General features: G+C 35.3%; 1 protein-coding gene across 2 annotated transcripts in view; it reads left to right on the top strand.

Annotated features, from left to right (window-relative positions):
* LOC145686494 (guided entry of tail-anchored proteins factor 1) overlaps positions 1 to 22,942 on the top strand; it is an 82,389-nt gene extending 59,447 nt beyond the window's left edge. For both annotated transcript variants that reach the window (XM_081759868.1, XM_081759867.1), the window contains exons 2-4: positions 2,329 to 2,494; positions 12,189 to 12,256; positions 22,598 to 22,942. In XM_081759868.1, the coding sequence (XP_081615994.1) occupies positions 2,329 to 2,494; positions 12,189 to 12,256; positions 22,598 to 22,786 (423 nt within the window). In that variant the 3' untranslated portion in view covers positions 22,787 to 22,942. The remainder of the gene's footprint in view (positions 1 to 2,328; positions 2,495 to 12,188; positions 12,257 to 22,597) is intronic.
* Positions 22,943 to 23,841: the final 899 nt, after the last annotated feature.

Genomic DNA, 23,841 nt, shown 5'->3' with positions numbered 1-23,841 from the left:
ATGCACGTTGCTGCAAGATTATACATTTTTACAAAAATTATCTTTCTAGTAGAAGTAATGTTATGTGGGTTGATAAAAATTCTTTCTTAGGTGTCTTGACTTTGTAATCTAAGTTTTCTTCCTGTCACTAACACTCGACGTAAAGCAAATTTAATCATCTGAGCACTAAAATCACTAAATGGTTGTGCACCACTTTTGTCCTGAAAGGTGTATATGTAACTGTTACCACCGCTTGTAAAACAGTAATAGCCAAATCTTCATGGTTGATTATTATTTTTTGAAATAACAATAGTAATGTGTCGAAGAATATTAGCTGTTAAATAACTCGTAATACTCCCATATTGAAAGTCTGCCTTTTTGTCGTATTTCAACTCGACCACTTATTCTTATATGCATATCTTTCTTAACTCATAAATTTCGCGATTGTTAGATTATATTTTTTCTACGCCAGGACAAGTGCAAGACAGCTAAATTCAGATGAATGCAATTAAACATAATAATTATTATTTACCATAAACAAAAGTTAGTCTGAAAGTAAAATCTTCTCACTGGAAGGTAGCAGCAACACCAGGAAGTATTATAATATGTGAAAGTTCGTAAGAACTCATGCTGTTGAATAAAGAAAACGAACTTATCCGAAAATGCGTCTTGTGTTGTTCTGATACCAATTCAGTTTCAATGGAAATTTCCATTTTGTAAGTTAGTAATAACTATTTGCTATGTGTTTCTCACATCCCAAATTCATTACAGTTGTTAATTTTTTTTTTTCCCTTTCTTCAAAATTGAAGTTAAGTATGCTATTTTCTTGTGTTTATACACTAACTACTAATGTCAGTTATAAGTAGAGAAAAAGGTTTGATTCCTGTGAATCTTCCACCACGTATTGAATACAAGACACTGCTAGTAATATAAACGAAAATTTTGCGCTTCAACATTGCCAATCTAGCTATGAGCTTGCAGAATTTTGGTAAATTATTAAAAACGTGAAATTATACGATGATATTTGACTGTTGTAAAATTCGATGTTCTAATTGTGTAAATTTCACTACATAAATTTGTTTAATCTTCTAGAGTTTAATTCTTCTAGCTATATTAACTGCGAGTGTATTACGTAATGAAATTCAGTAGTAATTAGTCCTTTTATTGTATGTGTTGAGAATATTGAACTGTAGGTGCACTGGAATATTTTAAGAACTGTTCTGTAATTCATGGTAGCATGTTACATGGTTCATAAACTAGATTGGCATTTAGTTCTTTGACTTCACACATTTTCTTTTATTTTTATTTATTTACCTATTATTTTTTAACCATTTTTTTTTTCGAATTGAGTCCGTTTATTACTCACATTAGCAGGATTTGAAAACCTTCAGACGTCAGGTAGCCATAGCAACTGAATATACGAGCTCGTGCCTTTTTTTTTTTTTTTTTTTTATATATATATATATGGGTTAAAAAATCATCATAAAGTACGAAGTTTTCAATTCACCTTGAAGCTCCAGTATATTAATTCCAGTAATATAGTCAGTTAATTTATACCAGTCTACTTAATGCCGAAGACTAAAACATATAGACCTATGTGTCAGATTGGATTTGTATTATTCTAGCGCCTTGTTTTATGAATTGGTGCGTATATCAGAAGCAAGTTTATTCAGCACATTGGTAATTTAGTGTGATATCCATCAATGTTGTAAAGTAGTGAGGATGTGATCTGCGGATACTTCATGGCTGAAGAGGAAAGGTGGTTCTTTGCCGAAATATAGCTGAGTTTATTTCGTTTGGGGTTTTGATCTGTAATAATGTGTTCCATGTGCCTTTTTCAAATTAGGTAAATTATTGTTACCAAAGGTTCATAATTCATTTATAGTATTGAACATCATATACTTCTGCAAAAGAATTACTTCAGGGTATTGCAGAAATTTCATAGACCTGGAATGTGGCAGATAAAGTTTAAATCAGACTTATTATTATTACTAGCGAATATTGAAAATATCTATCTAAAATTATATTAATAAGTGGTGGTAATAACCGATTTTATATCTTATCAAATACTCTTAGATGCGAATTCAATGATATAGAAGAGTGAAAAAAATGCATTTGATTATACGATTATATCTGTCATTTGATTATTGATTTAATTATATATATTCATTTGATTATATTTGTCAAATGACAGAATATTGAAATTTCTACATTTTTATACTCAAACTCTAAAATTCTACCAGCTTCATAGTTACTTATTATTTCAAACAAAATTTATGACAAAATATATAAGTAGTCATATTCTTAAGTATGAAAGCTATTAAAGAACTTTTTCTTTTCTATTTTCAGTTCATGTCTTTCATACAGAGCGAATCTGCTGAAGAAATCTCGCTGCAGCGTGAGATCGAAGAAACAAAACATGAAATGATGAAGATTTCCATGCTTGATGAATTTGCTAAATATGCAAGACATCAAAGGAAACTGAATAAACTTCAACAAGAAAAACAGTGGAAACGTATTTGAATTTCTTGTTTTTATTTATTTATTTATTTATTTATTATTGCTTAATATTGTTAGTGTAGTAATCTGATGTTTATGAAGATGTAATTAGGACGAGTTCCCAAATTAGGGATATTAATTGTATTTAAAGCCCTCTTTTTTGCTTAGTGGCTAGCGCGCGTGCTTTTACTGGAAGGGTTAACAGGTTTAATTCTCGATTAGAGTTGAAATTTAAACGCATTACAGTGGTTCGAATTCCATCGTAAACGGTAGGTCCATGACTCACATAGCCTCTATGCTGAAAGGAATGCCATACTCCAATCCAGCCAACTGTGTCAGTTGTATAAATATAAGAAATGCCAATTAATTTCGATCTCGATATTTGTCTGCTCACATCTTCGTCCAGGCCACGGTATCTGTGAAAAATCTAAACTAAATTGATGATTTTTACATATTTTGACTTTGTACTTTCTTCATAAGATATAAAACTTCTGCCAAAAGCGCTGAACTTCCAAATCTGTCCAAACATTGAAATTTACTAAATAAATTTCCTGAGAATTACACAATTAATAATGTGTAAACTTGTATAAACTTATTCTTCAAAAAACAAACTAATTTCCGTACTTAAGAGCCTGCCTTACTCAAAATAACACAAAATTTACAATTTTTCTTTCGCTTGTATTTCATAAGTGAAAGGAGATAATGATATGAAACTTACCACAATCATAGATAATGTTGTTCTACAACAGAAAATATGAACCTGAAGAATTTTCAGTGTTGCCATCCATAGAAATTACAGTGTTGCCAGAATAACAATTTCCCTAAAATCTAAGTTAAGGCAGCGACTAGAGGAACAAACTCAACTGCATTTGATTACGTATCATGTTGTTTTGGTTTCCTGTGAACTACTTTTTAAATAATAGTTGTATTTAGTTTGTAATAAACAAAATAGTTTTAATATACAGTTATTAAAACTAAATTATAATGCTATTTAAAAAGTAGTTCACAGCAAACCAAAACAACACAATACGTAACCAAGTGCAGCTGAGATCGTTCCTCTAGTCGCTGCCTTAACTTAGATTTTAGGGAAATTGTTATTCTGGAAACACTGTAATTTCTATGGATGGCAACACTGAAAATTCTTCAGGTTCATATTTTCTGTTGTAGAACAACATTATCTATTATTGTGGTAAGATCCATATCATTTTCTCCTTTCACTTATGAATAAACAAGCAAAAGAAAAATGGTAAATATTGCATTATTTTTAGTAAGGCAGGCTCTTAAGCAGACATAGTTATTGGCAGCTTTGATTCATTTTGGATTTTTTTTTTTTTTTTTTTTTTTTTTTTGGTGGAGGAGGGGATATTGTTTTTAAGTTTACACTCTATTAGTTGTAGTTCTGTGGAAATTTAATTAATAAATTTCAGTGTTTGAACAGATTTGAAAGCTCAACGATTTTGATAGAAGTTAAATCCTTGAAAGAAAAAAAAAAGTGGAAAATTAAACGTATGTAAAAATCAAGCAGTTTGTTTTAGACTTTTCATAAGTACTGTGGCCCGGACAATGATGTCAACAGACAAGTATAGACATCGAAATTAATTGACATATAATTATACTCCAAATACTACAATTTTCTCGTATTTACATACGTAAGTACACATTATACAAGCATGAAAACCTAAACATGTATTTAATTATTTTGTTTTTACTGTGGTACTAATCGATCTAGAGGATACAAATAAATAAAACATGGGTAGGTATGTTTAGAGGATATATATACATATCTATATCCTCTATAGGGTGTTAATGAACTATACCGACAAACTAAGAGGTGATTCCTCACATTAAAATAGGAGAAAAAGTTCATATGGACCTGTGGCGAAAAGTGCATAGTTTCAGAGCTAGGGCTGTCCAAAATCACGAAAAAGCCAAATTTCAATAGGCCCTTTTTCGAATTCCAGAAACTGTGGATGGTGGTTCTTATCAGCGTAAAAGAAGCCACGCATATACAATCCAAAAGTGCATATTTCATCAATTGTCAATAGCTGTAGAGGGTATTCCCTACAGAGTGTAATTCTCAGATATGTTTTCAATAGAGTTTTCAGATATACCCTGATTTCAAGAAGGGTCTAAAGTAGGCAGGAGGTAAACTTTGACAACAATGGACATCCAGTGCTTCGGAGGGAAGGCAGAAGTGTTAGAAACCGGCAGTTCCATGTTACTTTGTGTTCGGAATAAGGTGTAATGATATATTTCGTCACGGTATATTTTACGTTTTCTTCACTTATAAGCGTGAAAGAAAATATCGCACCATGCGTTTTTCTGAGTACGAGAGACCGTGCTGCTGACGATCCTTAACACTTCCGACATCGCGCCAAAGAATTCCGTGTTCACTACTGTCAAGGCTTATCGTTTGCCTACTTTGGACTAATCATAAAGTCAGAGCATATCTCAGAATTCGGTTGATGACATGTCTGGAAAATTTCACCCCAGGGAATAATCTGTACACCCATTGAACATTAATGAAATATGCATTTTAGATTGCGTATGTGACTTCCTTTACGCAGATAACGATCACCATCCACAGTCTCGCGAATTCGAAATAGTGCCTATTGAAATTTGACTTTTATATATAGGGTGTTTCAAAACAACACCGACAACGTTTGGGAGGTGATTCCTGACACCAAGATAAGACAAAAAGTATAGGCCAACCAGGGTGCACAAATGCTTCCTTTCGGAGCTATAGGCTGCCGATAGTATGAAAAAATGAACTTTAAAGGTCCATAGCTCCAAACTATGGGACCTACCGTAGTCAGCTCAAAACTTAACTTAGGAACTAATATGTGTGCTATCCAAAAATACATGTTTCAGAATTCTGCAGTACTCACCCAACTATTTTTATAGAGGGAGTTTTGCTATGGGCATTTAATTTAAATACTCACCAACTACCTCTATGAAAATTGTCGCGAAAGTACCGCAGGATTCTGAAACTTGGATATTTGGATAGGTCACATACCAGTTCCTAAATGAAGTCTTGATCCGACTACGGCAGGTCCCATAGTTTAGGAGCTATGGTCCTTTAAAAATTATTTTTTTCATGTTTTCAGGTTTTCATTTCTATAAGTCCGAAAAGAAGCATTTGTGCACTCAGGTTGGTTTTTTAATTTTTGTCTTATCTTGATGTCAGGAATCACCTCACAAACGTTGTCGGCGTTGTTTTGAAACACCCTGTATATATGAACCCTCATATGTTTAGTGTCACTCCTGAGATTGTGACAACATAGCGACACCCTGTTCATTAAATTCTGAAAGCCTTTAATGCTACATGAGAATAATAATACTAAATATAAAAACTTACATGAAGTTCAGTGTTAGTATAATTTGAGCAGTCTGCCTCCTGAAGATGATTGACTTTTAATGGTGAACTTGTTAAATAACAGCTGTGTTGTAAATATGTTTTTAGAATATAATAAGTTGTTTATTATTATTATGATTGCAAGTTATAGAAAAAGACCACAAAGAAGTTAATGCAGGGAATTTGTGTTTTGTAAGTGGATGAAACTGAACATCATATGGTTTTCAGTAGTATAGCAGAAGTTTCTCAGTTTTTTAGATTGACCGATGAAAGCAGCAGGCTCATCATTGAACTTCATAGAAGCATGAGTCATGTTAGCGAGAAATTCCATTTGGTTTGTATTTAAACGAAATGGTTTACCAAAATGTTGTGTGCAATATCCATAAGTTCGTACTGAAGAATGAGAAGATGCTTAGTTGATTCAATGGGTGATATCAATAAAACGGAGAAGTTACTCATTACGCCCAATTTTGAAGTAGTTACTCGCATTGGTATCAATAAAAAGAGAACTGAGCACTAGTCGTCTCGGCTGACCTCGGAGAAGCCCCGCCCTTTTGAAGTAACCACACCTCTGTTCTCGAGCCGAGTAACTACTACGCGTTTGATATCAATAAAAATCAAAGACTCCTCTGTGATGCTAGTAACTTCTCCAAATTTGTGGAGCAAGCTAAATAGGTGACTCCGTGCGAAATATGGCAGAGTATATGATTGTTTTACTACGTAGAAAAACTTATAAACTGCATAGAAATGTTGGAAATGGAGATTACAAAAAGCATTATAAGTTAATGAAAGAAAATGTAGTGATTAGCACAACATTTTATAAGGAGAATCAACCGAAATTCGGGGTGGTGGACTACGTAATGATGAAAAGATGCGGGTTTTCTTCAAGGGCGCCGATCCTGTGGGGGCCAGGAGACCCGGGCCCTCCAAAGCTCATGTGGGCCCCCTATTGTATTTATGAATATACAATATTTGGCATAATTAGAGTGCAATTTGTCTTAAAATCCTGATATATATACCTTCTACATCTGAATGCCCCCCCCCCCCCCCCAATTTACAGAGAAATCGGTGCCCTTGGTTTTCTTGCGTTACGTGAGTGATCCGGGATTCAAGGTCGGAATGTCAGGGGATTCTGGTGTGGCTCAAAGTACTGTCTATGACTACATGAAAATGTATTGTTTCCGGAAGTGTGCGTAATATACAAACAGCAAAGGCAGAGTGGCAAGAACAATATACATTTCCGGGTGCTATCGGAGCACTTGACTATACACAAGTGGCATTAAAGAAACCTAGTATTTTGGAGAGTAATACGTTAATAGGAAGAGCTATTTCGTGGCTAAGCGGTTAGCGTACATGCCTTTGGCATAGGAGACCCGCGTTCGATTCCCGGCAGGAGCTCATGTGGTTTGGATTCCACGTTAATCAGTGGGTTCTGTCTCATATAGGCACGCTACTGAAAAGGACGTTAAACTAATAATCAACCCAACTCAACGTTGATAGAAAGGGTGTATACATGAGAATGGAACACGTATGGTGTGGAAAACGCAATCAGATGGACGTGATTTATGACGTGGGTGGCTGGACTTTATTAAAAAGAAAACAAAGGAGCCAAGTGTCTGATTTCGTTCTTAAAGCCAAACAATCTACAAAGACCTTGGACAACACGTGATATGCGCTTGTCGTGTTAATCTTAATATTGCTGGATTCCAATCAACATCCGTCAGCTCAAATAGGTTCATTCGCATGGTTTCAATATTACTTTCTTCTTTCCCGTTTTTTTTTCTTCTTTTTTATTTTTGTTTTATTCTCGCTCGAATATTAAAGATTCTCTTTTGAATTTGTGTCTCAGTCGTAGATATATTTGATATTTCGTTGCATTTCAGTGTAATTACCTTCAAACTTTCGGCTTTCCTTCGTTTACTTTCTGGTAGCTGTGACTTTGAAAGTACCACTGGAAACTCTTTTAGAATATCCACAAATGCACTTTGATTGAAGCTATCGTTGCTACTTGCCCGTTTCATGGCTTTTAAGATACACGCCATAGGTTAAAAACAACGAAATGACTGCGCGATGAATGGGAGAAATGAGTAATCACTTCTCTTATTGATACGACTCAGTGCTACGTGCAGAGGAAGCGCGAGTAAACGTTCATAAATCTGGAGCAGACTAGACCTGAGTAGTGGCTTGTTTTATTGATACGAAATTGAGGGAGGAGATTACTCCAGGTGTAGTTACTCCGATTCTCGAGCAGGACTTCTCAGGAGTAGTTACTTATTTTTATTGATATCACCCAATTATGTGTGCGTTTCTTTTCAGGTTTCGTCGTAATTAGATCAACATTTGATTCATACAAGAACACACACACAAAAACGCAAAATAAAGTTACTTATATAAGAAAAATCCCTCGAAAAATAACTTACCTATACTTTCCTTTCAAAATTCCTTCACATTTCATGAGGAAAGGCGAATACAGTCAGTTAATAAATTTTTGCCAAAATCGAAGGTAAATGATGGAACATACTAAATAATAACATCATAGTCTAGCTCAATGCAAGCATATGGATCTTACTTTGATAGTCTCAGATGTTACTGAAGTGAACAAATGTTAAAATTCAGGACGAAGTAAGGAACCTCCCTCCCTTTTTTGTTTTATTTTGTCAAAAAAAAAAAAAATCTTTGCCCGAGATACGGATCGCCAAAGATGGCGCCTCTGGTGTCATTTCTCAAGTGCGAATTTCGACAAAATATTAAAATGCTTTGTCTCTGGAACGGTTCGAGATAGTTTCTTGCTTTTTGTTGCGTTTGAAAGATCTACTGATTAAAGTGATATCCTCTGGAAATGGGTGTCCAAGTTCTCCGACTGTTGCCTTCTGAAGCTTTTTTGAAATATATATATATATATATATATATATATATATATATACACCAATCCCCAAAAAAAAAAGATTATTATGCGACAGCGACTGTTGAACAGTACCATACAGTACTACATGCCGTGAAAAGTAGAACCTTCACTTTTGAGTTGAACAGGATTTATAAACAATTGAAAATTTTGCCATACATTAAACCGGTGTTCGTTACGATATTCTCACATATTGGTCTCATGAAATCAAAATTTAGTCTTATTTGACATATCATTTTAATTGGCGTTCACCTCTGGTGCATGGGGTCCCGGGTTCAAACCCTACTCCCGCCAAGTGAACGTTGTGGTAGACAAACACCGTGTGCGTGGGTTTTCTCGGGGTTCTCCCGTTTTCTCCCACTTTCTTCATTCCACCATTTCATTCATTTCTCATAATCACCGTCTCCTTTAGCCTAACTGGCATAACCGTGGGACAAAGATTTCATTGATTTTGTCAGTATAATTCTGCATAAAGGTAAGTAACAGACACAGCTTTCAAACATAGTAAAGCTTCCAGAATGTATGTACGTGTTCCAAAACATTTCACGTTTCCAAAGCACACCCATTTCTGTGCACTCTGCTTAGAACTGAAATTAGCATTTCAGTGAACTAAAAATAGGTTCGACTGCATCAGTATCTTCCTTTAATATATTGAGTGATTCTTTCTTGTTGAGCCAATAGGAACTGAGGCATCTACAATCATTAAAACATCACGAATTTGAAGTGAGTACTGGTGGTGGTGTTGTTCCTGTGTTGCAGATGGAAATTATATTCAGCAGCCTGTCCATGTAGTAACAAAGTTGACGACGATTTCATTTAATTCACAACTGCTATCTATAGCTTCTGCAAGCCACCAGTCAGTCATACACACAAGTCACAAATATCCCTCGTTGTAGGTTATGAATCCGAATATTCACTGCCATTTCTGAAATCTTGGTTTGACTTTTGAAATGAAATTTTTTGGATCTTGCTTTTTAATTATTTTTTTAACTAGTCTTACATATCACTTCTTTATGGATATGCAAATTTCACCGCACTTGACTCTCTTGTGGACCAGTCAGAAGACATTTGAAACTCAGTCCTTTCCGCAAAACACCCTTCAACCCAAACAATCAGCAGGATCCTCACAAAAGCTTACAGATAGTGTTGAACTACAAATTCAGTGAATTTCTCATGTTACCTCACTGTTGACAGCTGAACTGTGAATGTGTCTGTCCCACCGTACATGCTTAACCAGACTCACAGAATTATCTGGATGGCTCCAGATTGTTCTGGAAGGTTGTGTGTGAAGAACATCCAGAAGAATAAAAATATTTCAACAGTTCCAACTTTGTTCAATTTATCGTTTGTACTCCATCCCATTAAGCACATTGGTCCGAAAGTGGATATTTTGCAAAATCATTATGAAAAATTCTAGAACCAAGATTTTTTTCATACTTTGTCTTGAATTGTAACATCTGTTAAGTTCCATAACATCTGAGACTATCAAGGTAATCCCCCTGCCTGAATTGGTATGGATTATGCCTAATAAAAACTGCAAACATCAATATTTCTGTAGCAGAACAAATGAAACAACCATTATTGCCAGATAGTAAATCGTTTTTGAACTTCAGAGTTTTCACAATATTATTCTTTCTTATTTATAACTTCAGGAAGATTTATTAATTTCAAGATAGATACATGTAACCCTTTCAAAATTATGAGTCCATAATTGAATGACTCCCAGAGAAATTCTGGATAAACTTTTGCATTATTTGAACGAAGATTCTGTTTTTTAAATCTCGCTAGCAAATGAAGTCGTAGAACATCCAATACCTAACAAGGAGAATATTTCTACTAATCTGATATTTGTATATTCTCTTACAGTGAAAATTCTTGAAATTCACTTAAACGAAATAGTGTAATTTTTTTTCGAATTTCTTTGTATTTAAAATAAGAACTTTTATAATTATTTATGTGTAATATATATACATTTTACGCATATTTAATACAAACACTGATGGAAAAAATTAAGGAACACGTAGCAGAAAACACGTATCGGGTCCTAAGTTGGTAAACAAGGTCATGGAGGGAAACCCAACATAGCGCATGGGATATATCGAATATTTTATATAGGGTTGTTGTAGAGCTTCTTACATCATGATATTACATGTAACTACACTGAGGAATCAAACAACTAGCTTTTCCAATAGGTACTGATCCTGAATGCGTGTGCGTACGGTGCGATTGTAGTGTAACAATCGCGTTAGATCTTCTTATACTCGACAATAGTCATTTTAGAAATCCGGTTGGCGTATAGGCATCGTCCTACCGTCTACCACTATGTTTGATACGACTTAGGTCCGGAGACCTAACCGGCCAGTTTAGAAAGCATACACCGAGTAGAGGACGTTAGATTGTCGGAGGCGCACGTTATCCTTCTGAATGCAAAGTGTCTAGGTATGATTGCATCACGAATCTACAATATACAGTCATACTTCTCTGAAACTAGTTCTGAGGCTACGGAATGCGTATCTTATTACTTCTCCATACCAGGATGCCAGTGATGGTCCTTTATAACGAGTGCAAACATATATTATATATTCCTGCTTACATGTACATCTATGGGCACTCATACAGCTGTAACAGTCCAAGATAGAAACGACTCTCACCACTGAATACTACCGTCCTCCATTCTCCTTGTTACTGCAGTCTCTCCCGACACAATCGAAGACGTTGTCGGCTATAAACTAGATGTCAGAAAATTTGAAAGGAACGCGAGAACGTAGACTGTCTGCGCGTAATATAGTTGGTAACGCTCTCACCTTTGGTGCTAGCGGTCCCGAGTTTGATTACCGATGGGGACACTTGGTTAGAAAGGTGTAAAAGAATTCAAACCAGCGATCCTGAGCTAGGTTTTCCCTGGGTTTCCCTCATTCACACCAGGCAAATGCTGGAACGATTCCTAACATAAAACTCCCAGGCCACTTCCTTCCTTTTATTCTCACTCCTTCCCCATTTCCACGGGTAGTATGATCACCGAGGGACATCATCCCTCATACGTGACGAGCTAAAATGTCCGTAGATGCCGAAAACCCGAAAGTATCTCTAATTCCCTGACCATCGATGGACCATTGACACGTCACAACGCACGTAAACACTAATTCTGCAGAATGAGTACCTGCCTCTGGGAGCCCACTCAATGTTATTAAACTGCACAATATGCTTTCATTGTCTTATAATTGTCCGTCATCAAATTGCAACATGCTCTCTACATACACCACTATCAGTCTGCTCTACTGTGGTGCTCTGCGACTGGGACCTTCAAACTAAAGTCAGCATGTTCCGTACAGACATACATTCTATGGTGCGAATTTCATTTAAATCAGACGATGTATATGGGTTGTTCTTATATTTGTTTTCACCAGTGTATTTTAAATAAAGTCAGTATGTTATAGATCCTTATTATTTCAGTTGAATCAAGATTGGCGTCCCAGATAAAGTCAAGATTACTGGTTCAGTACGCTGTTCATATTATTATGGTAACTATTTATTTCTTGTTCTTTCTTTTTGTTTTCAGTATAAAATATAATTTAGAATACAAGTAATGTATGTCGGGAAATTTTGTGAAATTGCGCAAAGGACACATTTGTACAAAGTTAGTAATTACCTATTCCAGTAACCATTTTTTAAAGGTCCATTTGCTCGTGCTGAGTTTACTGTAGTCGGGCACAAGTAAATGTTACAATTCCGACCATTAAAAATTCAGTAGAAAGTGGAAGTTGAGAAGTAGACGCTGGAACTGATCATTACAGTCAGACAATTTTTTTGAGGATATTTATTTGGTCTAGGAATTAATTCGTGCGGTTGGTACGCACACATTGAAGCTGTAGAACACAAAATACATAAATACCTTAAGAAAAATATTGTCCATCGCTAGCCACCACTTTCGCCCATCTGTCAGGCAATGTACGGATTCCGTGGCGAAAGAAGTCCTCATCCTTGGAAGCGATCCAGTCAGAGACCCATGTTTCGATATCTTCTGAAGAAGTAAACCGCTGTCCAATCAAATCGTTGTTCATGCAATCGAACAAGTAGTAGTCCGAAGGAGCAACGTCTGGTGAATACGGCGGGTGGGATAAAACTTCCCATCCGACATTTTCTAAATAGGTTTTGACCGGTTTTGCGACATGTGGGCGAGCGTTATCATGTTGAACAATAAGTTTATCATGTCTGTTCTCCCATTCTGGTCGTGTTCTGGCCAGAGCTTGCTTCAAACGCATTAATTGTCGTCGATAACGTTCTCCATTCATAGTTTCACCCGGTTGCAGCAGCTCATAGTACACCACGCCTTTCATATCCCACCATATGCACAGCATAACCTTTGCACAGTGAATATCTCGTTTTGGTTGTGATGGACCTGGTTCACCTGGTTTCACCCTGGCCTTTTTTCGTTTAGGGTTCTCGTAATGGATCCACTTCTCATCACCCGTAATAATTCGATGCAGAAACCCCTTTCTGCTCTGTCGTTGAAGCAGCAATTCGCAAATGGTTTTTCGTCTTTCAACGTCTCTGTCTTTCAATTCATGTGGAACCCAATGTGACATCTTTTGAATCATTCCCATGGCTTTCAAGCGTTTGGAGACTGTTGTTTGACCAACGCCTAATGCTGCTGCAAGTTGTTCCTGCGTTTGACACGAATCCTGCTCGAGCAATGCTGTCAATTCTTCGTCTTGAAATTTTTTTTGGCTGTCCAGCTCGCTCTTGGTCTGCCAAGCCGAAATCACCACTTCTAAACCGTGCAAACCACTTCTGACACGTTCGCTCAGCTAGAGCATGGTCACCATACACTTCCACCAAAATACGATGACTTTCAGTCGCACTTTTCTGCATGTTAAAGTAATGCAGCAGGACACCCCGCAAAAACACTTTATCAGGCACAAATTGCGCCATGTTCACTTAACTACAAACTGGTGTTGTTGACGCTTTAATCCACTGCCCTATACTACGAACGATACGCGATGACAGGGGTTTGCAACACATGTGTGGATACACGGAACTGTGGGACGCTCCGTTCGTTGCGCCATCTCTTGTCCACCCGCACGAATTAATTCCTAGACCAAATATATAATTTGTGCAAAATATAATAGCCGACTGCGTCCAAGTGCACTTTAATTGTACTAAACTGTTTCAGCAATCTGTATTGCCTTCGTCAGTAGCTCTGAGAAACCTTTATGAAACTAGAACTTTTAACATCCAAAAAATCAGTCTTTATTTATTTACTCGATAAGTAACATATAGCTTAAAATCTACGCAATTCATCAATTTAAAAGCAATATATACTCCACACACTCGAATAAAATGACTCAGAAAAATAGTAAAAATTGACAAGATCTAGGTTCTACTTAACGATATCATGGGAATAATATAATGAGATGTTTAACCGGGGAACAAGGTAAACTATAGCGTGGTGCACAGAATTGTACTTGTAGTCAGGGTGCCTGAAAGAAAAGGTTCCTTGAGGAGTGCTAAAAATTGTGAAGATAATACTGTATACGATACGATTTTAGATAGATTAATAATAATCGAAATGGTTTGGTTTGCCAGAAGATAGTATCAAATGGAGAGATTTTGCCTCTGTTGGATTGAACCTCTAGTTGCTTCGTTTATTATTATAAGAAATCAAACGCTGCGGTATAGGCAAAGGAGTACAGTAGAGCTCGGATTAATGTCAGGGGCGTCATTTAGGGGAACAGGCAATTAACCCCCCCCCCAAGAGTTTGAAAGTGAAATGAAATCTTTCAGTTTTACGTCCCACGGTTATGCCGGTTAGGCTAAAGGAGACGGTGATTATGAGAAATGAATGAAACGGTGGAATGAAGAAAGTGGGAGGAAACGGGAGAACCCGAGAAAACCCACGAGCACGGTGTTTGTCCACTACAAAGTCCACATGGCGCGAGCTGGGGATCGAACCAGGGACCCCTTCCCCAAGAGTTTGAGGAATATATATACTTTAATAGATTGTCTACTAATATACCAGTACAAAACGTGAAAGTCTTATGTCGGTGGTGCTCTTGCCTCCCTCAAGCGAAGTCTGAAATGACGCCCCTGATCCTGCTCAGCATGCTTGATTTTAAGGAATGAGTTTTTAAATTATCTTCGTAGTGCACAGGTTTCCTGTTTGTAGTAATTTAACAAGATAAAATAGTTTTAACACTTCACATCAATACTATTCTTCTGAGAGCGTTTGCAAATAATATTGCACAACAGTGTAGAGAATATCACTGCTCTTAGAAAACTTTTTTTACGGTGTACAAGTATGCTGTTTACCTATTTCGAAGAATATTTTCAACGCATCACTTTATGGCTTGAAAACCATTGCTGCCACCTACGAAACACTTTTTATCAGTGTTGCTAACGTACGAAACTAATAATTTCATGAATACCTTATTTTCCCTACCAATTCGAGCACAAATTGGGTCTTATCTCAAACTGTAGTTGACGCATGAAGATGTGAGCTATACGTGTATTTGTTTCCAAGAGGTTTTGCCCCCTGCCACAAATCTAGATAAAATCTTTCCATTCCGGAAGTGAGATTTTCTGAACATTTTACTCTTTACCAATTCTAGACAAAATGTTAGAGCACTTAGTTCTGCTAGTGTCTTCCCCTGGTGTATCTGTTTTTGAACATTGTTTCGTAGTATGTTTGTTGTTTCTTTCAGCCATCCGGAACTTTATTGTAGTACGTGTTAGTATCTTTTCTTTGTTTACGGATCTCCTCAGAAACGTTATGAATTAATTTCATGTAGTGATTTTCAAATATTTCCACTGTTCAACAGAGGTTTGCTTATGCAGTTGTCGTAACATCCACAACTAATATCTGATTAAAATATCTCTTGACTTCTTGTACACCTGCAAAGAAAAGAACAAGATATTATTTTTCATTCATAACAAATTAAGAAGTTTGGTGCAGGCAGATGTTGGTTTAAAGCCCCACAACCTCGTCAAGGTCTCTACCTCTGTGAGGGCCTACTTTTGACTGGGGAAGGACGTAAGATCATATGCACCATACAATCTTACGCCGGAGAACCAGATTCTAGCAAATTCCTTGATATTTCACTTAGTAAACCCTTTGGAATTCCTTTAATGCCAAAGATTTTCCTGCGATACTTTATCAAGTAACTTGCTAGTGGATGATGATGAAATGAAGGGTGAGGGAATTCTCCCTTAGTATTTCACGACGCAAAACCCCTTGGTATTCTTTCAATCCCAGAGAATTTGCTGCGATACTTTACCAAAGAATTTGTTATTTTCAGGCTGAAAAAGGGGGCAGAGAATGATGAAGTAGAAGGATGCTAATGTGTGTGTGTGTGTGTGTGTGTGTGTGTTTAGAAGATTGTGGAAGATGAGAAAATAAGGAAATTTTTTAAAAAAAAAAAGTGTTCAGTGTAAGCCCAAAGAAAATGGAAATAAAAGAATAAAGTGCTGCTATGGTTATGAAAGAATATTGTTACAATAATACTTGTATTTTTTTTTAATATTATATTATCTTTATCGAAAATTTCTTATCCACATTTTTCTTCATTATTACCGTTAAGCATTCTATGATGTAATTATCATGAGAAGTTATAATAATTGTCTGCTTATCTTGCTGTTAACAACTGACAAGATTCCGTTAAAAAACAAATCTTCCGAGCTGTACCAAAAACATTTTCATTTCTAACGAAAGTAATTTCTACGAGTTACAGACAGATGTGGGCAGGAAAACCTTAACAAGTGGTTTTAAGATTTTGTTCTTCATGTCCTCATAAAGGACGTACCATAAAGAATCAACTTTTGATTTTTGTCCTGTAAGTTGGTAGCACTGAACGCTACACGATTTTCGTCTGCTGTCTTTGTGGTTAGTAGTCACGGAGCGCCGAATAGCACATGATCGTCATCTGTTTTATGTACGGGTCGGAATGGAGCGCTTCATGACGAAATCGATTGTTGTCATAATGAAAAACTTGTGACAGGGGCGTCATTTAGGTGTGGCAGGAGGGGAAATCCCCCTCCCCCCAAGAGTTTGAGGAATACATATACTTTAATCGATTGCCTACTAATATACTAGTATAAAACGTAAAAGTCTTATGTCAGTGATGCTCTTTCCCCCCCCCCTCCCTCAAGCGAAGTCTGAAATGACGCCCCTGATTAATGTGGACCTTAACTCTGGCTCGAATAGTACTTTGTGCAAAATGAAGGGCAGTACTGTACTACAGTAGTGAAGGCATGACGTACAAAATATAATTAAATAGACCTATAGAAATATAAAAAAGTAATTTAAATAAAAACTCTCAGTACAGTATTTTTCAAAATTACATCATCATATAGTCCTGAAGTTTGGAAGGTGACTGTTGATAGCAGTACACGCGGTTGCGGAGCTGTTGCTATTACTCGCGAAGCATGAAGGTTCATAAGGGAGGAAAACTAGAGAAGAATGACTAGGTTTTCCGAATACTTCAACGCGCGCCGTTCGTTCTGACTTTTTTTTTTTTTTTTTTTTTTTTTTTTTTTTTTTTTTTTTTTTTTTTTTTTTAAGACCACTTCGATTGATCCGGAACTAGGTTAGCTGGAACTCGGATAATGATGGCTCTACACTATTACAAATTATGGCAATTACACTGATACGAATGTTGTCTAGAACCAAGAGAAACTATATGCAACAAAATTGATGTTGTTTTACAGTTGTCGTTGTATTAATATTGATAATGTAGTGGCCACTAATTTTTGTAGAGAATGACTTTCTTTGGGAGAATATTAGATAAGCATCTAAATATAATTGATATTATCTGTTACAGTATTACAGAAAAAAAAAGGTGTTACCGTTTGAAATTAATATCTGAACATAGTACGTACTTCGAACTGGTATTAAAATGCTCACTTTTATTAAAATGCTTATCCTAAGGGGGAAAGGGGTTCAAAAAGTATGCAAAAAATAGAATATGCCACGAGTACTCATGTTAAGAGTTGTTTGAAATAGAACTTCTTATTAAAAATAAATGAACGTACCTGAAGTCACCGAGTTTCATATGAGTTCTCTCTCATGTGAGTTTCTAAATTTGAATAATTTAGAAGCTTCCCCTTTTTTTTCTTAGAAGCGGAGTTCTCGAAAACGCTGAAATATGTGTTTCCTTACTTTTAATTAAAAAAAAATATACACCCAATTTCACACCTTCTTCTTGAGTGAATCTTCTGAATAAAAAAAGGGTAATTTGGTAATTGGACATTTTCTGAATAAAAAAAGGGTAATTTGGGTATTATGAAAATGATCCCCTTGCCACCCGTAGGTGGCGAATGTTTATAAGCAAATATTTATTATTATTATTATTATTATTATTATTATTATTATTATTATTATTATTATTATTATTATTATTATTATTATTATTATTATTATTATTATTAACTGAGAGTTTATTTACTGAATTTTATAACTTGCAACTTAAACGTATCTTTACACTCAAAACTTCCAGAATAAAGAAAATGAAGGGAAATTTGGATATAGAAAAAAATCAAATGAATATTTCAGTTTAACGTCTCACAATTATATCCTTTAGGCTAAAGGAGAAGATGAGTAACGTAAGTGAATGATGATGGGAGAATTAGTGGAATGATACTGTAGGCGGAAACGGGACTATCCCGAGAAAGCCCACGAACGTCCACCACAGACTTACTTGGCCGGGAATCGAAACAAGGACCCACACACGAGAGGTAAGCGCTCTACCATTGAGCCATCGTGTCTCTCAATTTAGATATAGAAATGGCCCCCTTAGGAGCGAAAGTTTTTGTGACGCTGAAACATTACATTTTACTGAGAATCTATATGCCGAATTTCACACCTGAAATTTGAGCAGATTTTTATATTTGGGACTTTCTGAATAAAGAAAGATAACTGTAAGTATAAAGGGAACAATACTTTTTTTCCTCTTAGGAGTGGAGTTTTCGAAAACGCTGAAACAGTGTTTTAAATGAAGAGTCTATATACCGAGTTACACCTCTCCAAATTCAGCGATTCATGAGATATTCAATTCTTGACAGAAAATTGTTTGCCCCTTAAAGCACCCTTAGGATACATATTTCAACAAATCCTTTTTATCATATCTCTTAATTGTGTTAAGATAGAAAAAAATATTCTGTCCAAATTTCACGTTTCTACCGATATGGCTTGACCGATGATGAGTCAGTCACTTGTACCCTTTTATATAATAGTATAGATTATGAGCTTTAATTACATTATGGGCTAAGCTATTTATTATTATTTTAGAAAACCACACTTATAAATTTTCAAAATATAAGAAAATGTCCGTAAACAAAAGTTCCTTAAATAACGAAATTGAAATTTTGTAACATTAATAGTAGGTCGCCTACCGAGTAAAGCATACCTCCATATAAATTAATGATTGTAATTACAATATTATCCAAACAATTCCATACAGAAGAATCCAAACGAGATGCAACGAGTTAATAAGTGACTTCATATTGCATAATGCGAAACACCTCAATAGCTACTATAAACATTTGTAGGAAGGTTTATGTATTTCTTACTTTATAATTAAAGATCAAATTGTAATACCAAAAGTAAACTGAAAAGCAAACGTAAAGACGAGAGGTATGGTCGACTATAAGGAAAGGAATAGACCGAAAAATAAAGATAATTTTTTTATTGGAGATATCTGTAAAAATCCTTTTATATATATTGAGTACATGAGACTTATGTTAACACATGAGTTTAAACCTCATTTTTCAACTGGACACGAGAAAAAGAGTTCAGGCTAAAATTCTGAGAAGTGGAATAACTTTCATGTGAGTTTCCCAGAGCTACAAGCGGAGGCAGCAGAGATTGCTGAATCACTTTAGTGCACTTAATTGCATTTCGACGCAATAAGTTATACTTTTTTACAAATTAGGAAAGTTATGGTGAGGTATAACATTAATCGAGAGATAATTGTAGGTCCCGTCTTTGTTAACGACGTAATGAGAATACCTTTCAGTGAAAGAAAATATGTTTTCATTGTTGTTGAGTAAAATAGCTCTTCTTCAGATGACCACCACTGTCGTCGTAATGGTACATTTGCCTGCGTTGCAGCAGACCTGAAAGATTAAATAACATTTTGTTTTCTGATTATCACATGGGCCGAAAAAGTTCCAACCGTAGTCTGTTTTATTATATTTTATTTTTGAGATTATCCTTTTGAGTACTTGGAGGTACAGTAAAACGATGTAATTATGCAGAAAAATCTGGATACTTTAGAGGCTGGATTCAAACCTCATCTCTTGCTCATCAGGTGGTTGCTCTAACCAATTTATTAGCGACACGGACAATTTTTTCGCAATCTGTCCGCTATCAGTTTGGAGAAGCGGTCTTCATAAGTGGATACTTCACAGTTGAAGATCGACGTTTATGTATGTAGGTAGGTAGTATTGTATTTTTTAACGCTCTTACGCAAGTATGTGGTAATACAACGATCAGTAAACCGAGGATGAGGATTTAAGTCCCCAGCACATCAGATCTTTCTGTTTAACTACGTCGTTATATTGTACTTTAAGGTACTACTTAAAAAAGATTCCAAAACTGTAATAGTAGTGATAATGTATATATAAAATGCCTATGCTTCCTCATTTGGAATTTCCACCATGTTGGATTACTTATCCAAATTACCAGTAAAAAATTAAACTGTAAGGATTGAAGAAACAAAGCGTCAAGATATTCTTCTTCTTCTTCTTCTTCTTCTTCTTCTTATTATTATTATTATTATTATTATTATTATTATTATTATTATTATTATTATTATTATTATTATTATTATTATTATTATTATTATTATTATTATTAGGCAGTGCCGTGTTACTGGTTGTTAGAGCAGTTTTTCTTTCTTTTTTTTTTTTCCCTCATGTTCGTTAGTCTCACCTGCAAACCCATGCGCACTCAAATATCCAGTCTCGGACAATAATAGTGTTACCCAGTCAAATTCCCACATTCACTAGAAGGAGTAGTTGAGTTTTTTCTCAATACCTAGTTAGATTTGTTGCTAACTATGAAAATATATTTATTATAGTGTCTTCAACAAATAGGTATTCACCTATTCAGAGACAGAAAAGAATCAATCACTCACTTCAAGCACTTGAAGTGAAGGGATGAGATGATATAGGATTGTACGTAGCCATTACTCCAGTCTCTGAACATCTTATATTACGGACAGCACTTCCCTATTAGCGACCTCATAGCTAACACTTTGAAATTGCAGTTAGGATAAAAAGCCCAAACTTAGTGCGCAGTGCAGATTTTACTGTACAAGTTCGTTGTACTGAATACGCATTCCGATTTCATGTGAAAATTGGGCAAAAATAAAGCTGCTGTGTTTGCATTCATAATATAAGGTATTTACTGACTTTGTCAAAAATATCGCAGCAGTGAGGGCTCCACTGGGGAAGGCGGGGGGGGGGGGACCGCAGCCTTCCCTGTATCTTACTAGCTTGTTTTAAGAGCTGTTTTTGAAATTTCTGCAGATAAATTATAGACATCTTTTCACGAATTGTAACTATACTTCGAAAAAGTGAATCAGAGCCGTCTTTTAAACTCTGTTGAACCTCTAGCAGATTACTCGGAGGTGTCCTTTCGGAAATCGGTAGTTTTCAGCTTCAGGTAAATGAATAAGTGATCCTCGGTTGATTTGTCAGGAATGCCTTTCGAAGAATCGACATTAAACCACTGGGAAATTTAAGATAACTTTTTCAGAATTTGTGCACCTTCAGTAGATGAATGAGGGACGTATATCTAATTTCAGTGCGCCGATAATGATGAATTGCAAAAATATAAGATTTGTCTTATTGTACACGTTTGGCGAAAGCTAATTTTGTGTTCATTTGGTATAAGATCTTAACATATCACGTGTCAGGAATTACATTGCTAATTACAACGTAATGATTATATTTACTTTTATAGATGATGCACTGAGGAAACTCATTGTTACTTTGTGTTAAAATAATTACAATATCTACCAATAACCATATAGAAAAGCATGAATTAATTACATGAAATTGAGATAACTTTGTTTTGCTATTAGTACCCTAGTCTAAATGTATTTCGGACGGAAAGTCAAAACATGAGAATGTGGATACACTAACACCTATGGTCAAGGTTAGATGTTTTCTTTCTCGAAATATAAGTAAATTTTAACATCAAAGTGAAATCTATCATAACCTTTTAAACTATTTTGTCGTGCTATACAAGAATCAGTTGTAACAAGAAATAAATGTTGTGACTTGTAATCCTCCATTTGTACCAAAGTGGATAAAGGAAATTTAACAAAGAAAACATTTCTATTGAAAAGTATTCTTTTTTATTTACTTCAACAATGAATCATGTAGCATATTCTTACTTTGGACTTTTATTTATTTATTTTAATAAGCATTATATGTAATTCCACATTTTCCTTCTAGAATTAGAACAAAGTTACTTTAAAAGCTTGAGGATTTTATTTTGTTGTGAAATATCACTTCTTTATTTCCGTTTCGTTTGTAGTACTTCTGTGTTGCATAATCAAGTGGATTCAGAGAAGGCTCATGGTACATTTTTTTTTTTTGTTTGTTTGTTTTTTACATGAGATAAAGATTTGTAAAGAGGTTATGTAGAGGTCTCTTCGGTAGCTCTGTTGATACAATAGACTTTATTGTTATGATAAAAATACAAAAGTAGTACAGTATGGTCTTACCATTAGTATTAAGAAGTGTGTAACATGTGCATCTTTTCCATTGAGTCCCTCAATCTTATGTTTCTATTTGGCTTGTAAATATGAATGAGTTCTGTTTATTAAAACAACCTATTCATTCATCTTATTTTACAGGCATTGGTTCTGATTTATATTTTGTACGCTTATAAGCAGGAACCTGTTTTAGTATTGTCAGAAGATTGGCTGTATCCATTTTGTACGATATTAAGCTGGCCAACTGGTATCCCAGGGGCAGTTAGTGTCACTACTTGGTTAGTAGTGTCAGGGACAGCAGCCAGACTCCTTGCAGCTCAAGTAACGTGATTTTTGCAATTATTTTTTGTAAAGCTCAGCCTTGTAAGTCCTCCATCAAGTTACTGGAAGCATGTTGTTAAATATACCTGAAAACAGACTATGTTTGTGTTCTGTTATTTGTGAACTAATTTGATAATGGTGCTGAAATAAAATAAAGTAACAGAAGATTTATAGTTTCACTCGTTATCCTTAACGATGGACAGTGTTTCAAGAGGAATAGTTAATATTTTGCTTAAGGGTACCCTAGTAGTGTACTATTTATGTCCCAAAAAAATCAAATATACGTTTAGTCAATCTACAGCTGTCTCTAACTGGCTCAAAAATCTGAGAGATGTCAGAGAATGGTAAGTGGCATATTGAGTATTTTAGAGTGTAGTGTCTCTTTTTATTATTTAGATCATATGAAAATAGATCTGCACAGCGGATATATATATATATATATATTAAAAAAGCAATGACTATTAACATCACAAGCGAACAGTTTCAGCAACGTAACATCGCCTTCATCAGCATGTTGCCGAAACTTTTACGGTAGTTTTATTGGTACAGTTATTGCTTTGGTTAGTTTTGTTCTATTAATACATGCTGAACATTTTCAAAGCCATTACGAAAATTTACCTAACGCATTTTACGTTATTATAATTACGTAGGTAATTACACCATTTTAAGCCATTATTTATCTGTGTGTGCTACTTATATATATATATATATATATATATATATATATATATATATATATATATATATATATATATATATATAGAGCGTCGCATTGGGCTGATACAATTACTAGATATCTATGAAAGATAAATTCAAATAGCCTGTTCTGTTTCTTGGCGAAGTCCGTGTTACGGTAACATATTTTTTTCCACCCTGCTACAAGCTTCCCTGTTTTGATAGCGTAGATTTCTGTTCCTAGTCTCTAAACCATTATAGAACTGCCAAAATTACTTGCTCGTCCATGTGCCGTTTCTTTTCATCGGAGTATTTCTGAAGGCAAAATGTGAAAATCTGATGGAGCGAAACTGAAGGGCGGTTGTGGCGAATCCCCCCATTGTATTAAT

Source organism: Thermobia domestica, chromosome 5 (genome assembly GCF_964235325.1).
Source record: "Thermobia domestica chromosome 5, izTheDome1.hap1.1, whole genome shotgun sequence".
NCBI lineage: Eukaryota > Metazoa > Arthropoda > Insecta > Zygentoma > Lepismatidae > Thermobia > Thermobia domestica.
This window is presented reverse-complemented; position numbering and strand designations above follow the sequence as displayed.